The sequence below is a fragment of the Heptranchias perlo genome, chromosome 42 (genome assembly GCF_035084215.1).
Source record: "Heptranchias perlo isolate sHepPer1 chromosome 42, sHepPer1.hap1, whole genome shotgun sequence".
NCBI lineage: Eukaryota > Metazoa > Chordata > Chondrichthyes > Hexanchiformes > Hexanchidae > Heptranchias > Heptranchias perlo.
Window position 1 is genome coordinate 9,989,067 of NC_090366.1, and position 15,739 is coordinate 10,004,805.

A 15,739-nucleotide genomic window follows, 5' to 3' on the forward strand; every position below is an offset into this window, starting at 1 on the left:
TAGGCAGACGGAGAATACAAAGAAAGAGACCGAGAGATTGGTAATGGCCAGGGGAAAGGTGGGGAGATAGAGGGGCAGAAGGGGGAGGGAGTTAGAGGGGAGATGGAGGGGAGAGAGAGTTAGAGGGGAGATAGAGGGGAGAGAGAGTTAGAGGGCAGATAGAGGGGAGAGTGAGATAGAGGGGAGATAGAGGGGAGAGAGTTAGAGGGGAGATAGAGGGGAGAGGGAGTTAGAGGGGAGGTAGAGGGGAGAGAGATTTAGAGGGGAGACAGAGGGGAGAGAGAGTTAGTGTGGAGGTAGAGGGGAGAGAGAGTTAGACGGAAGGTAGGCTGGAGAGGGAGAGGGAGTTAGAGGGAAGGGAGAGAAGAGAAAGAGTTAGAGGAGAGAGAGTTAGAGGGGAGAGAGCGGAGAGAGTGTTAGAGGGGAGATAGAGGGGGAGAGAGAGCTAGAGGGAAGATAGAGGGAGAGAGAGTTAGAGGGGAGATGGAGGGAGAGAGAGTTAGAGGGGAGATGGAGGGAGAGAGAGTTAGAGGGGAGGTAGACTGGAGAGAGATTTAGAGGGAAGGGAGAGAGGAGAAAGAGTTAGAGGGGAGTTAGAGGGGAGAGAGAGTTAGAGGGGAGATGGAGGGAGAGAGAGTTAGAGGGGAGGTAGAGGGAGAGAGAGTTAGGTGGGGGATAGAGGGAAGAGAGAGTTAGAGGGGAGAAAGAGGGAGACAGAGTTCAAGGGGAGATAGAGGGGAGAGAGTTAGAGGGGGAGAGTTAGAGGGGAGAGAGAGGGGAGGAAGAGTTAGAGGGGAGATAGAGGGGAGAGAGTTAGAGGGAGGAGAGTTAGAAGGGAGGAAGAGTTAGAGGAGAGATAGAGGGGAGAGAGAGTTAGAGGGGAGGTAGAAGGGAGAGAGAGGGATAGAGAGTTAGAGGGGAGAGGAAGAAGAGCAGACAGAGACTGAGGGGCGAGTCAGAGGAGAGAATAAAAGAGGAGAAAGAGGCAGAGGGCAAAATATAGATAGAAACAGAGGGACAGATGGAGAGAGGAGGAGGGAGTGTTAGAGGGGAAAATAATTGGTGAAGAGTTCGGGAGAGGGCAACAGAAGGGAAAGAGAAAGGGCAGAGATGGAGAGAGGTAGAGAGGGAGGGAGAGGGCAATAGGGAAAGAGAGGGTTGGTCAACAGATAGGGTAGAACGAGGGGCAGAGTGAAAGAGAGAGCATTGACAGAGGGGGAGAGTGAGAGGGAGGCAGAAGGAGATAGAGGGGAGTCAGTTCAAGGAAAGATAGGGTAGAGAAAGGGGCAGAGTGATAGAGACGGACAGAGACAGAGAAACAGGGAAGAGGGGAGGAGAGATAGAAGGAGAGGATGGAGAGAGGTGCATGAATTGGAGAAGAGTGAGGGAGAAAGAGTGAGTGAGAGAGGGAGGTAGAAAGGAAGTGAGAGAGAGAGGGAATGAGGGGGAAGGGATTGAGAGAGGTGAAGAGAGACAAGGAGGGGAGAGGGGGAGAGAGAGAGGGGAGAGTGTGATTCAGGGGTAAAAGGGTGGGTCTTGATGGAGTTTGGAAAGGAGAAAGGAGAGGATAGATAATCAGAAGTTATTGCTGTCTGGTCCTTAACGACCTGCGATCTTCAAAGTGTCAGCTGTGGCTCAGTGGGTAACACTCTCGCCTCCGAGTCAGAAGGGCGTGGGTTCGAGTCCCACTCCAGAAACTTGAGCACAAAATCCAGGCCGGTACTGGGGGGGCCTGAGTTGCGTTGGACCGATCTACACCGAGAGGGACAGTGGTCGAGGCACCACACTGTCCCTCAGGCCTCTCTCTCTCTCTCTCTCTCTTGTCTTCCCATTCGTGAACGCTACCCTGCTGCCAAAGCGTGGGGGGAGTGGGGTCTGCTGTGAAGCACCCCATGGTCGAATATCACAGCACCTTCAGGAGGGGAACGGGGACAAAAGAAACCGCACAATGTGAACGGGCTACAGAGAGAGACCGGGGTGGGGGAGAGGAAGTTATCCGTTCAGGATAAATAGCTCACAGTCTCCCATTGGTCTTTCCTGCAACTGGTTCAACAGCCAGCAGAGCTGCCAGTGTGTCTGGCAATGCCTCGAGTTTAAACTCCTCATCCTTGTCTTCAAATCCCTCCATTGCCTCGCCCCCTCCAAGATCTCTGCGCTCCTCCAATTCTGGCCTCTTGTGCATCCCCCGATTTCCATCGTTCCACCATTGGCGGCCGTGCCTTCAGCTGCCTGGGCCCTAAGCTCTGGAATTCCCTCCCTAAACCTCTCCGCCTCTCTCTCTCCTCCTTTAAGACCCTCCTTAAAACCTCCCTCTTTGACCAAGCTTTTGGTCACCTGTCCTAACATCTCCTTATGTGGCTCGGTGTCAAATTTGGTTTGATAATCGCTCCTGTGAAGAGCCTCGGGATGTTTTATTATATTAAAGGCGCTATATAAATGCACGTTGTTGTTGTTGTGTGAAATGTACATACAATAAAGGGACCAGCAACTGAAAAGGAGACAGAGAGACATACAGAGGGAGACAAACAGAGGGAGACAGACAGTGGGAGAGAGACAGAGGGAGAGAGACAGGGAGAGACAGAGAGTGGGAGAGAGAGAGACAGAGGGAAAGAGACAGAGGGAGAGAGACAGAGAGAGGGAGACAGACAGACAGAGGGAGAGAGACAGAGAGAGGGAGAGAGACAGTGGGAGAGAGACAGAGGGAGAGACAGAGAGTGAGAGACAGATAGACAGAGGGAGAGAGCCAGAGAGAGCCAGAGAGAGGGAGAGAGACAGAGAGAGGGAGAGAGACAGGGAGAGACAGAGAGTGGGAGAGAGAGAGAGACAGAGGGAAAGAGACAGAGGGAGAGAGACAGAGAGAGGGAGACAGACAGACAGAGGGAGAGAGACAGAGAGAGGGAGAGAGACAGTGGGAGAGAGATACAGAGGGAGAGAGACAACTGGAGAGAGACAGAGAGAGAGAGACAGAGAGAGACAGAGAGAGAAAGAGAAAAAGAGAGACACACAGAGAGAAAAAGAGAGACAGAGGGACAGAGAGAGACAGAGAGAAGAGATAGAGAGACACACAGAGTGAGAGATAGAGAGAGAGATACAGAGACAGAAAGACAGTGAAAGAGAGAGACAGAGAGACAGAGAAGGAGAGAAAGAAAGAGACAGAGAAAGAGAGAGACAGAGAGAGAGAAACAAAGAGAGAGACAGCGAGAGAGAGAGAGAGAGAGAAATCAAAAGAATGACAGCGAGAGTTAAAGCACAACAGACACAGTGAGAGACCGAGAGACAGAGAAAGGCAGTGAGATGCAGAGTGACAAGACAGAGGAGAGCCAGAGAGAGTGATATGGAGAGAGAGAGAGAAAGAGAGAGAGAGAGGGGGAGATAGAGATGCAGAGAGAGCAAGGGAGAGAGAGAAAGAGGCGAGGGAATCAGAGAGGCAGACACACACACTGAGCGACACACACACGGAGACACACACACACACACACACACACCCACACACACACACAGACACAGACAGAAGTTTGAACTGTTCAGTTGAACAAATCTCCTCAGTTTGGGTAAGAGTCAGCAAGGTAATGGTTAATGAGAGAGAGAGAGCGAGAGAGAGAGAGAGAGAGAGCGAGAGTGAGAGAGAGAGAGTGAGAGAGAGAGAGAGAGTGAGAGAGAGAGAGAGAGAGCGAGAGAGAGAGAGAGAGCGAGAGCGAGAGAGAGAGAGAGAGAGAGCGAGCGGGCTGATGTCAGAAATGGGTGAGTCTTTCAGAACACAGCCTCAGTGCGGTCCGGGGAGTGTGTCATTGTGGTATAGGGTGGGGGAGGGGGGATTTCCCGCAATGAAGGGCTGGCAGGGTCTTATCAGTAGCAGTATCAACAAAGCACAACTTCAAGTACGGTAACCAAAGAGACCACAGGGAGTCTGGCAGCAGACACACATCAGCTCGATCAATGGTCCTTCACATCTCGCACAGCATCGCTCAGTGCCAGGAATGCTTCCTCTTACGCTCTTGGTTGGCGAAGAGAGAATGAGATTTTAAAAAAGAGAGAGAGGTCTCGAGAGCGAGAGACAGAGAGGGGACGAGGGGCTTGCTGATTTCGCTGTTGTTGTGCGGTGTGAGCTGTGAACCTGCCGTCACTCCTCATCGTTTCCTTTTCAGTGATGCTTTGGGAAGTGAAAAAGTGAAACTGAACCGTGGGTTGAAGTGGTGGGCACAGCGGGCAGAGTCTGTACACCAGGGCACAGTCTGTACACCGGGCACAGTCTGTACACCGGGGCACAGTCCGTGTACATAGGGCAGAGTCTGTACACCGAGGGCAGAGTCTGTACACTGGGGGCACAGTCTGTACACCGGGGGCACAGTCTGTACACTGGGGGCACAGTCTGTACACCGGGCACAGTCTGTACACTGGGGGCACAGTCCATGTACATCGGGCGGAGTCTGTACACCAGGCACCTACAGTGTGTATAACTAACTCTTGTCACTCTGTCTCTCTCTCTCCCTCTAACCATCTCTCTCTCTCCTCCTCCCTCTCTCTCTCTCTCCCTTTATCCATCTCTCTCTCCCAATATCAGTGTGTCTCTCTCCCTCTACCCATCTCTCTGTCTCCCTCTATCCGTCCCTCTCTCTCCCTCTATCCGTCCTGCTCTCTCGCCCTCTGTCTGTCCCTCTCTCTCTCCCTCTATCCGTCCTTCTCTCTCTCCCTCTATCTGTCCCTCCCTCTCTCCTTCTATCCGTCCCTCCCTCTATCCATCCCTCTCTCTCCCTCTATCCGTCCCTCTCTCTCCCTCTATCCGTCCCTCTCTCTCTCCCTCTATCCATCTCTCCCTCTATTCGTCCCTTCTCTCCCTCTATCCATCTCTCCCTCTATCCATTCCTCTCTCTCCCTCTATCCGTCACTCTCTCTCTCCCATGCTGTCCCTCTCTCTCTTCCTCTATCCTTCCCTCTCTCTCCCTCTATCTGTCCCTCTCTCTTCTCCCTCTATCCATCCCTCTCTCTCTCTCCCTCTATCCGTCTCTCCCTCTGTGAGTTTTTCTGACCTTGCCTATTTCTCATCTTGCCTTCCTTTTATCTGTCTTGCTCGATCTATCTCTTTAGTTCGATGTGTTTCTCAAGCAGTCTATCTCTCCTTGAGGGCATCGATACCCCAGCAGCTCGGCAGGGATATAGGGACTGCTGGACAGTAAAAGACCAGGGTCCACCTCGTTTATCATCTACCATCCTGGTAGTCCCATGGGCACTCATGGACAAGGAGGGGGCAGTGAGAGATTCCATCGCTGTGCAGATCTGAGCCTGTTGCTGCCCATTCACTTAGCAGTTGCAACTGGATCGCTAAGGTGGTCAGTCGTGAGAGCGAGCTGGAGAGAGAGAAGAGAGATGGAGAGAGAAAGACAGATGGAGAGAGAAAGAGAGATGGTGAGAGATGGAGAGAGAAAGAGAGACGGCGAGAGAGAGAGAGATGGAGAGAGAGATGGGGAGAGAAAGAGAGATGGAGAGAGAGAGAGGGAGATGGAGAGAGGGAAAGAGAGATGGAGAGAAAGACAGATGGAGAAAGAGAGATGGAGAGAGAGAGAGATGGAGAGAGATAAAGAGAGATGGAGAGAAGGACAGATGGAGAGAGAAAGAGAGATGGAGAGAGAGAGATGGATAGAGAAAGAGCGATGGAGAGAGAGAGAGATGGATAGAGAAAGAGATGGAGAGAGAGAAAGACAGATGGAGATAGAGAGATGGAGAGAGATGGAGAGAGAGAGAGATGGAGAGAGGGAAAGAGAGATGGAGACAAAGACAGATGGAGAAAGAGAGATGGAGAGAGAGAGATGGAGAGAGAAAGAGAGATCGAAAGACAGATGGTGAGAGATAAAGAGAGATGGAGAGAGGGAAAGAGAGATGGAGAGAGAGAAAGACAGATGGAGATAGAGAGATGGAGAGTTATGGAGAGAGAACGAGAGATGGAGAGAGAGAAAGAGAGATGGAGTGGGAGAAAAAGAGATGCAGCATGAAAGAGAGAAGGATAGATGGAGAGATGGAGTGATGGAGAGAGAGAAAAAGAGAGATGGAGAGAGAGACAGATGGAGAGAGAGAAAGAGAGATGGAGAGAGAAAGTGAGAAGGAGAGATGGAGAGATGGAGTGATAGAGAGAAAAAGAGAAATGGAGAAAGAGAAGGAAAGAAGGAGAGATGGAATGATGTAGAGATGGAGAGAGAAAGAGATGGAGACAGAAAGAGATGGAGAGAGAAAGAAAGAAAGTGATGGTTAGAGATGGAGATATAGGGATGGAGAAAGAGATAGAGTTAGAAATAGAGATAAAGAGCGAGATAGTGATTGAGAGAAATGGAGAGAGATAGAGAGAGAAAGAAAGGGAAAGAGGGAGAGACAGAGAGAGAGAGAAAGAGAGAGGAAGAAAGAGAGGGAAAGAGAGAGAGAGAAAGAGGGAAAGAGGGAGAGAGAGAGGAGAAAAAGGGAGAAAGAGAAAGAGAGAAGAGAGAGAGAGAGAGGGAAAAGAGAAAGAGAGAGGGAAGGAGAGATGGAGAGAGAGAGAAAGAGGGAGGGAGCGAGAGAGAAACAGAGAGAGAGAGAAACAGAGAGAGATGGGGAGAAAGAGAGCAAACGCACGAGAGAGATGGAGAGAGTGGTAGAACTTAGAATGCTGCATATCCATGTGGGCACACTCTCTAGTCCACCAACACTGAGGCCAATTGTAGCCTCCTACAGCTGCCCTCAACTCAACACCAATGACGGGGAACAACCGTGTGCAGGCCCGTGTGACCCAGTGCCATACACACGACCGTGTGCGTCCCAACAACACCCACTGGGAACGATGCTTCTTTTTCAGTTTGTAACTGGGCCTCAAATCCAGACCCTTGTTGCCTTGTCAACATCTCCTGGTCCACATCTGGGAATTTAACTGCGTCCCTGCTCCCTCACCGGCCTCTGCTCATTTCTCCCGTAAATAGTCCGCAAAGAAATTCACCCGACGACGCCAAGTTATTTTTTTTTTAATCTTCTTTCGGAAAGAAAGGTCACTTACGTGTCTCCATCCTCGTCCTGCCTGGTCGCCATGGCGATGTCAGAAGCCACGATGTCCTCCCTCGGGCAGAGCAGCGGGCAGGGCGGCGGGTGGAAGGCGGGTAGCGCGCCGACCGAGATGGGGTGGGTAGGCACGGGGCAGATGGGGATAGACGACGAGAGGTAGGATTTGCTCGCACCTGTCGGGAAACGGGAAAAAGGGGGAGGAAAAGGTCAACACAAGAGAAATCCCACCGAGCTTATCCTGCGGGCCAAATTGAAGGCGGACTGTGCAACGGAGAGGCAATTCTTTCACCATGTGTGTGGGATCTTGCTGTGCGCAAATCGGCTGCCGCGTTTCCTATGTTACAACAGTGACTGCACTTCAGAAGTACTTCATTGGCTGTAAAGTGCTTTGGGATGTCTTGAGGTCATGAAAGGCGCTATATAAATGCAAGACTTCCTTTCTTTCTCTCTCTCCTCTGTATCTAACCCCCTGTACCTGCCCTGGGAGTGTTTGATGGGACAGTGTAGAGGGAGCTTTAATCTGTATCTAACCCCCTGTACCTGCCCTGGGAGTGTTTGATGGGACAGTGTAGAGGGAGCTTTACTCTGTATCTAACCCCCTGTACCTGCCCTGGGAGTGTGTGATGGGACAGTGTAGAGGGAGCTTTACTCTGTATCTAACCCCCTCTACCTGCCCTGGGAGTGTTTGATGGGACAGTGTAGAGGGAGCTTTACTCTGCATCTAACCCCCTGTACCTGCCCTGGGAGTGTTTGATGGGACAGTGTAGAGGGAGCTTTACTCTGTATCCAACCCCCTGTACCTGCCCTGGGAGTGTTTGACGGGACAGTGTAGAGGGAGCTTTAATCTGTATCTAACCCCCTGTACCTGCCCTGGGAGTGTTTGATGGGACAGTGTAGAGGGAGCTTTACTCTGTATCTAACCCCCTGTACCTGCCCTGGGAGTGTTTGATGGGACAGTGTAGAGGGAGCTTTACTCTGTATCTAACCCCCTGTACCTGCCCTGGGAGTGTTTGATGGGACAGTGTAGAGGGAGCTTTACTCTGTATCTAACTCCCTGTACCTGCCCTGGGAGTGTTTGATGGGACAGTGTAGAGGGAGCTTTACTCTGTATCTAACCCCCTGTACCTGCCCTGGGAGTATTTGATGGGACAGTGTAGAGGGAGCTTTACTCTGTATCTAACCCCCTGTACCTGCCCTGGGAGTGTTTGACGGGACAGTGTAGAGGGAGCTTTACTCTGTATCTAACCCCCTGTACCTGCCCTGGGAGTGTTTGACGGGACAGTGTAGAGGGAGCTTTACTCTGTATCTAACCCCCTGTACCTGCCCTGGGAGTGTTTGATGGGACAGTGTAGAGGGAGCTTTACTCTGTATCTAACCCCCTGTACCTGCCCTGGGAGTGTTTGATGGGACAGTGTAGAGGGAGCTTTACTCTGTATCTAACCCCCTGTACCTGCCCTGACGACACTCGATGCCTGAGTTGTAAAGTTTTGGCAAATATAAAAGTCACACAGAAGTGCAGATTCCTTGATATCTTTCACTCGTGCCTCAGTTACACAAGATGGTAATTTTCTATCAAGTGCCCAATAGATTGCAACCTTACAGGAACTCAAATTCTCCATTTTCAACTGATCAATCGATTTGGTGAATCGGAGATAGGCAACTGCTCACAATGAAGCTCATAACTGGCCCACAAACTAAACACAGCATTGCAGCGTAACCATGAAAGCAGCTAAACTGCCTTCTTAACACCTCATACCACTGAGCTGGCAACGATATCATGGGAAGCTTTGCTCTTCTTTCGGCTAACCAGGAGCATTTGGGTTGGAATATAGGAACTGGAGGAGGCCGTTCAGCCCCTCGAGCCCGTTCTGACATTTATTTCGATCGTGGCTGATCTGTATCTTAACTCAATTTGCCTGCCTTGGCTCCTTCACCTGCCAAAAATCTCAGTTTTGAAATTTCCAATTGACCCCCGGCCTCAACAGCTTTTTGCGGGGGGGGGGGGAGAATTCCAGATTCCCACTCCCCTTTGTGTGAAGAAGTCCTTCCCGACATCACCCCTGAACGGCCTGGCTCTAATTTTAAGGTCATGCCCCCCTTGTTCTGGAATTCCCCCTCCAGAGGAAATAGTTTCTCTCCATCGACCCTGTCGAATCCTTTAATCATCTTAAACCCCTCGATTAGATCACCCCTTAATCTTCTACACTCGAGGGAATACAAGCCGAGTCTGTGCAACCTGTCCTCGTAATTTAACCCCTTCAGCCCCTCTCAGGTGGTCGGAGAAGTATTTGATTGACACGAAATGTTCATCGTTTGAGGACTGGTGCTAAGAACAAAGAGGCCGTATGAGTCATGTTAGCTGGTGCAGCATCAATCTCCTGAGGCATTAATTGTTATCATTCACGACTGAGCTCCCAAATATCAGCAGCACGAGAGTCTGAGACACTGTGAAGGTTTGCGTACCTCAGATTTGCATACGATTTTTTGATTCTCACCGCAAGCAATGAGAATTGCTCACACTCTACCTGCAGCTGACGTGTGTCCCCAGCAATTTCTCGTAACTGTCTAGTGTCAGAAAGGGAGATTTGATCGCTGGGCACGGGGTTAGACGCAAGCCTTTCGATTCTGCGACCTCAGGTCCCAAACCAGCCGTCGACTGAGATCAAAAGTCTCCTCCAGCTGTAAAATATGTTTTCGAGTCTCTGTTCCCCCCCTTCCGACGGGCACGGGCCCACGGTATCGAAACACGGATAAATTGCCGCAAATTAGAAGCTTCGCTCAGGCAGGCCGAGAGCATAGATGGACTGGGGAATGTCACAAGGTAGAGGGAGCTTCACTCTGTATCTAACCCCCTGTACCTGCCCTGGGAGTGTTTGATGGGACAGTGTAGAGGGAGCTTTACTCTATATCTAACCCCCTGTACCTACCCTGGGAGTGTTTGACGGGACATTGTAGAGGGAGCTTTACTCTGTATCTAACCCCCTGTACCTGCCCTGGGAGTGTTTGACGGGACATTGTAGAGGGAGCTTCACTCTGTATCTAACCCCCTGTACCTGCCCTGGGAGTGTTTGATGGGACAGTGTAGAGGGAGCTTTACTCTATATCTAACCCCCTGTACCTGCCCTGGGAGTGTTTGATGGGACAGTGTAGAGGGAGCTTTACTCTATATCTAACCCCCTGTACCTACCCTGGGAGTGTTTGACGGGACATTGTAGAGGGAGCTTCACTCTGTATCTAACCCCCTGTACCTGCCCTGGGAGTGTTTGATGGGACAGTGTAGAGGGAGCTTTACTCTGTATCTAACCCCCTGTACCTGCCCTGGGAGTGTTTGATGGGACAGTGTAGAGGGAGCTTTACTCTGTATCTAACCCTGTACCTGCCCTGGGAGTGTTTGACGGGACAGTGTAGAGGGAGCTTTACTCTGTATCTAACCCTGTACCTGCCCTGGGAGTGTTTGACGGGACAGCGTAGAGGGAGCTTTACTCTGTATCTAACCCTGTACCTGCCCTGGGAGTGTTTGACGGGACAGCGTAGAGGGAGGTTTACTCTGTATCTAATCCCCTGTACCTCCCTGGGAGTGTTTGATGAAACAATGTGAACTCAAACGGTTCCATTCAGCAATGCTAAAACCCCCGCAGCTTAATTAGTGCAGTATCTCGGTTCACTCTGAACATTATAAAACAATCAACAGACAGAAAGGGGAATTTGAGATTGTGTTGAAGTCCCACCACAGCCCATTTGTGGCAGGGCACAGTTAATGGGGTTCTATTGCCCACAGGGTCTTACCTCTTGTGAGAGTGTAAAGCAATGCACCGGGAAGCCCCTCACAGATATGATGTGTTTTGGCATGTCACCAAAACACATCATATCTGTGTTTGCAGCAGTGGCTTCACACACAGGTGTCCACTCACGTCCCACCAGGTGGTCGGAGACCGTAGACAGGGACAGATGGGACATTTTGGTCTCCAGTATCACTACACCACAGCCTTGAGGTCTCAGCCGTGGCTGAGTGGGTGGAGCTCGATACTGAATCAGAAGGTCGTGGGTTCGAGCCCCGCCCCAGAGACTCGAGCCCACAATCCGGGCCGACGGTCCCCACCCGCGCCGCCGCCGAGGGAGTGCTGCCCTGTCGGAGGTGCCGTCTTTCGGATGAGACCCTTAAACCGAGGCCCCGTCTGCCCCTCTCAGGCGGGCGCGAAAGATCCCGCGGCCACCATTTTGAAGAAGAGCAGGGGGGGGTGTCCTGGGCCCCGATATTTATCCCTCAAACAACGTCACTGAAACAGATTATCCGGTCCTTATCCCATTGCTGTTTGTGGGATCTTGCTGTGCGCAAATCGGCAGCCGCCTTTCCCTACATTACAACAGTGACCGCACTTCGATGGCTGGAAAGCGCTTCGGGACGTCCTGAGGTCGTGCCAGGCGCTATATAAATGCAAGTTCATTCCTTTTATGTTTTCGACAATGGGACTTCCTCTTTAAAAAGTTTGAGGTGGAGAGACTGCCTCTTTAAGGGGATCTGAGGGAGAGGTTAACTCTCGAAAGGGCCTCTGGGGCTGGGCTCCCTCTTTGAAAGGAATGAGACGGAGAGGCTCCGTCTTAAGTGGAGTGATGATCTTTGTTTATATCGCACTGGGCTCCACTGGTCAGAGTAATATGCAAACGGTTTTATAGCCCACGCTAAGTTTGGGTGGCCAACCACAAGCGTCAATCCAGATCCTAGGTGGCCCACCACAGGCGTCAATCCGGACTGCAAATAAGAGTTTCGCTTCAGGGCGAGCACTTTAAATTGCGACAAAATTTGAAGTGACTGGACTCATCTGTGTGTGACAGATGGGAAAGGCTTTCCTGGAAAACATCTGGCCCAGCCTTGCTAATAACCAAATCAGTCAGAGTGTGCGGTGCCAAGTCACGCAGGCCGGTTGCTAGGTTACCGTAAGGCAAGAAGCCAAGAAGCAGCTTTGGGAAAATCGTGAGGGTCTTTTTAAAGATAACCGCCAAAAAATGGCAACTGGAGCCAGTTCTGGTCAGTCAGGTGATTGGCCTCTTCAAGCACCTCTTCCCCGCTCGAGTCGCCAGCTGCGGGTCTCGCATCCTCGCCTACTGAGGCGGAAGGTCGTGAGCTCGGGTCCCACTCCAGAGACTCGAGCACGTCGCCCAGGCTGAGACCGCCAGTGCCGGTGCCGCGGGAGCGCCGCACTGTCGGAGGCGCCCGCCTTTCGGGCGCGACGTTAAACCGAGGGCCCCTTCTGCCCCCCACCTCAGGTGGACGTAAAAGATCCCACGGCCGCTATTTCGAAGAAGAGCAAGGCGGGGGAGTTCACCCCGGTGCCCTGGGGCCAACATCACTAACAAAAAAACCAGACGATCTGGTCATTATCACGTTGCTGTTTGTGGGATCTTGCTGTGCGCAAATCGGCTGCCGTGTTTCCTAGATTACAACAGCGACTACGCCTCGTTGGCTTGTGAATCGCTTCGGGACGTCCTGAGGTCGTGAAAGGCGCTACATAAATGCAAGTTCATTCTTTCATCCATCGTCGCTGGGCCCAAATCCTGGAACTCCCTCCCTAACGGCACTGCGGGAGAACCTTCACCACACGGACTGCAGCGGTTCAAGATGGCGGCTCACCACCACCTTCTCAAGGGGCAACCAGGGACGGGCAATAAATGCCGGCCTCGCCAGCGACGCCCGCACTCCCGAGAATAAACCGCTCTCTGGGGGGGTCACGGTGCAAGGGAAAGCAACTTGGGAAGGTGTTTTAGCGTTTAAAATCGCAGCGTCCCCTCGTCCCCCGGTTACTAGGCAGCCTCTCTAACCAACAAACTGCAGCTCACGTCCCTCAAAAGATAAAATAGCAGGGGGGCTGGCTTCAGAAGAGATGCAACACAGAACTGGTTTCCCCTCCTTCCCCGCTGACATCTGCCCTCTCGGCCCTCGTGAATTCTGATTGACAATCCAGGCACAAAGTCTACAGTGCGGGGAGGCCAGCCGTGAGAAAGGTGCTGGGCTAGTAGACGCACGGGAGTGGACTCAATCCCGGGTAATTGGTGTACCGGTGTACGATCTCAGCAGTGGCTGACACAAGAACAGGAATTTCTGGAATTGCAACTCAAGACTGGGAGGTTTCATATTGCGTCATCTGCTCCTAAAATGCTAACTCATGGTGGGCCAGGATTCAGTACCCACCACCCCCCCCCACAACTCCTGCCACCCCCCCCTGCCCCGGCTCCGGTATCTCGAGGGGCCCGCTCCCTGCGTGCGCGTCCGGGGGGCCGGTGGTGGTCGGGGGGGGTCCGGGCAGCGATTGTGGGCGGTCTGCTCAACTGTGGAGGGCATCGCGAGCCCGTCCGCACTGGGCGCAGACGCAGGTCCAGACGCGCACGCACGCAAACAGACGTCAGGAAACGGCGAACAGGAGCGGGCATCCTGGCTGATTTCACGTCCGGGGGCTAACCCTGGCAGGCCGAGCGGCTTGGAGCAGGGGACTGGAACTCAGCACCTCCCTGGCAATGGCACAGCTCTGCTTCAGCTCCGAGGCGAGGCGGGGGGGAGTGGGGGGTCCAGAAAGCTCCAGACGTTAGCCCGCGGGGCCCGTCTCTTCACAGGGAGCTGCAGCCCACTGCCTCCCTGTACGTTTCCCCCTTCCGGGGAGCCCCTTCCCCTTCAAGGACGGCTCGGCTAACCTACCGCGAAGCTGAGAATTGAAACTCTTACCTGGGTAATAAGGGGGCTGGTGCAGTCCGATGGACATGTAGATGGGCTCCAGATAGGGGTAACCGTTGGCGTTCACAAATGGGGCAGCTAAGAACTGCTCCTGCCTCCCGCAGTATTCAAAACTCTCTTCCCTTTCGGTTTTCAATCTCACTGGCTGCTGCCTGTCGATCTGAGATGCTACAGACGCCTCTACATGGCTCGTTTTCGAAGGTATAACTGCCTGCTCCTCTACCATCATGGGATACGGTCTTTTCCTGGGAGGCAACGCGATCTTGCATTTATCCATCCCTGCCTTCCATCCGCCCCTATCCTCGTCTCTGGTGCCCTTGGTGCCCGCCTGGGCTGAGGTTGGCATGGCGGGGGCCGGCGGCTGAGGAGCAGTCGCCCTCCTCTCCCCTTCCGTGCCCGCCCCTCGCCAAGGCTCGCTGTCCCGCCTGACCTCGGGCGAGCCATTGCCCCAGGGGCCTCCCGGAGCGCACCGCAGACAATCCCGCCCGCCAGCGGGCGCCGCGGCCGAGCCCGCCGAGCCCTCCCGGCCCCCGAGCTCCGCGCCCCTCGGCCTCAAGCCCCCCTCGATCCTCTTCATCCTCAGGTCCAAAGGCCGCTGATCCATGGGCTCAAACGATGCCAACCGCTCGATGGGCAGACTGACGCCCAGGTCCAGGCACATGAAAACCACAGGGCTTGGAAAGAGTCCCGAGCTGCCAATATCCTCTCAATCGTGGGGTGCAAGAGACCCGTTGTGTGCAACTGCATGACAGATTGCTGTGAGGGAGGGGTGTCCTTTCAGGACCATGCCAGAAGGCGGACGGAAGCAGCTTCTCCCTCCCTCTGACCGTAGCAGCAAAAGACCTCAGCACATAATACAGGCTGGCCGCTTTGGAAGGAGTTCTCAGACGGCAGAAGAGTTCAGAACGTGAGAGCAAGAATTCCCAAAGCTCCAACTGGAGAGGCGACAGGCTGAGTGTTTTTCCCACTTTAACAGGGTGACAGTTCTCTGCAGGTTGCTTACAAGAGGGTCCACACTCACACTCAGATATTTACACACACACACACACACACACACACTTGAAGTTCACAATGAAATATCGGAAGTTGCAGAGAGAGAGAAAATCGAGGGGACTTCCCCTGTTTCGAGAGGCATCATTGGACGGTGTCAGAGGCTCGCAGACGAAAGGGGAGGCTCCTTTTGTGCAACTATTCAAATTGTCTTCAGTCGGTGCTGCTTGGAGACCCGGTGGGGGAGATTGTCCTCTCCTAAAACCCCCTTCACCCACCTCACCCCTCCTCCCCACTCCAGGGCAAAGGGGAGACCTTTGTTAGAGAGGGGATGCAGATTAAAATGAGCCCCTGGGGTGTTGCACACAGACACAGTCGGCAGGCTCCACACACTCCAGTCTTCCTGGCAACTTCCCTCGATTTGTTTCTCTCTCCGCTGTTTGGAACAAGCACCAGGGTTAAAGGTCGGGCCAACTCGCTTGATGCCAAAACTCTCCCTCCCAGGCACCTCCCTCCTCTCTCCCTCCCTCACTGGCACTTCCATCCCCTCTCCCTCCCTCTCTCCCTCCCTCTCTCACTCACTCCCTCCCTCCTCTCTCCCTCCCTCCCTCACTGGCACCTGTCTCTCCCGTTCCCTGGCAATTCCCTCCTCTCTCCCTCCCTCTCTCCCTCCCTCTCTCACTCACTCGCTCCCTCCTCTCTCCCTCCCTCCCTCCCTCCCTCTCTCCTTCCCTCACTCGCTCCCTCACTGGCACCTCCCTCCCTCCATCTCTCCCTCACTCCCTCCCTCACTGGCACCTCCCTCCCTCCATCTCTTCCTCCCTCACTCCCTCCCTCCCTTACTGGCTCCCCCCTCCCTCCTCTCTCCCTCCCTCACTGGCACTTCTCTCCCTCACTGGCACCTCCCTCCCTTCCTCCCTCCCTCACTGGCACTTCCCTCGCTCAGTCCCTCCCTCGCACCACCCTCCCTGCCCTCCTTCACCGTGCCCCCCCACCCCTCGAACG

The 15,739-nt window shown here is 53.3% G+C and overlaps 1 protein-coding gene across 1 annotated transcript in view; it reads right to left on the reverse strand.

Annotated features, from left to right (window-relative positions):
- Nucleotides 1–15,115, reverse strand: part of LOC137306175 (NF-kappa-B inhibitor epsilon-like) — a 66,611-nt gene extending 51,496 nt beyond the window's left edge. The window contains exons 1-2 of the mRNA XM_067975246.1: nt 13,736–15,115; nt 7,016–7,193 (exon numbers count right to left, since the gene is read on the reverse strand). Of these exons, the coding sequence (XP_067831347.1) occupies nt 7,016–7,193; nt 13,736–14,405 (848 nt within the window). The 5' untranslated portion in view covers nt 14,406–15,115. The remainder of the gene's footprint in view (nt 1–7,015; nt 7,194–13,735) is intronic.
- Nucleotides 15,116–15,739: the final 624 nt, after the last annotated feature.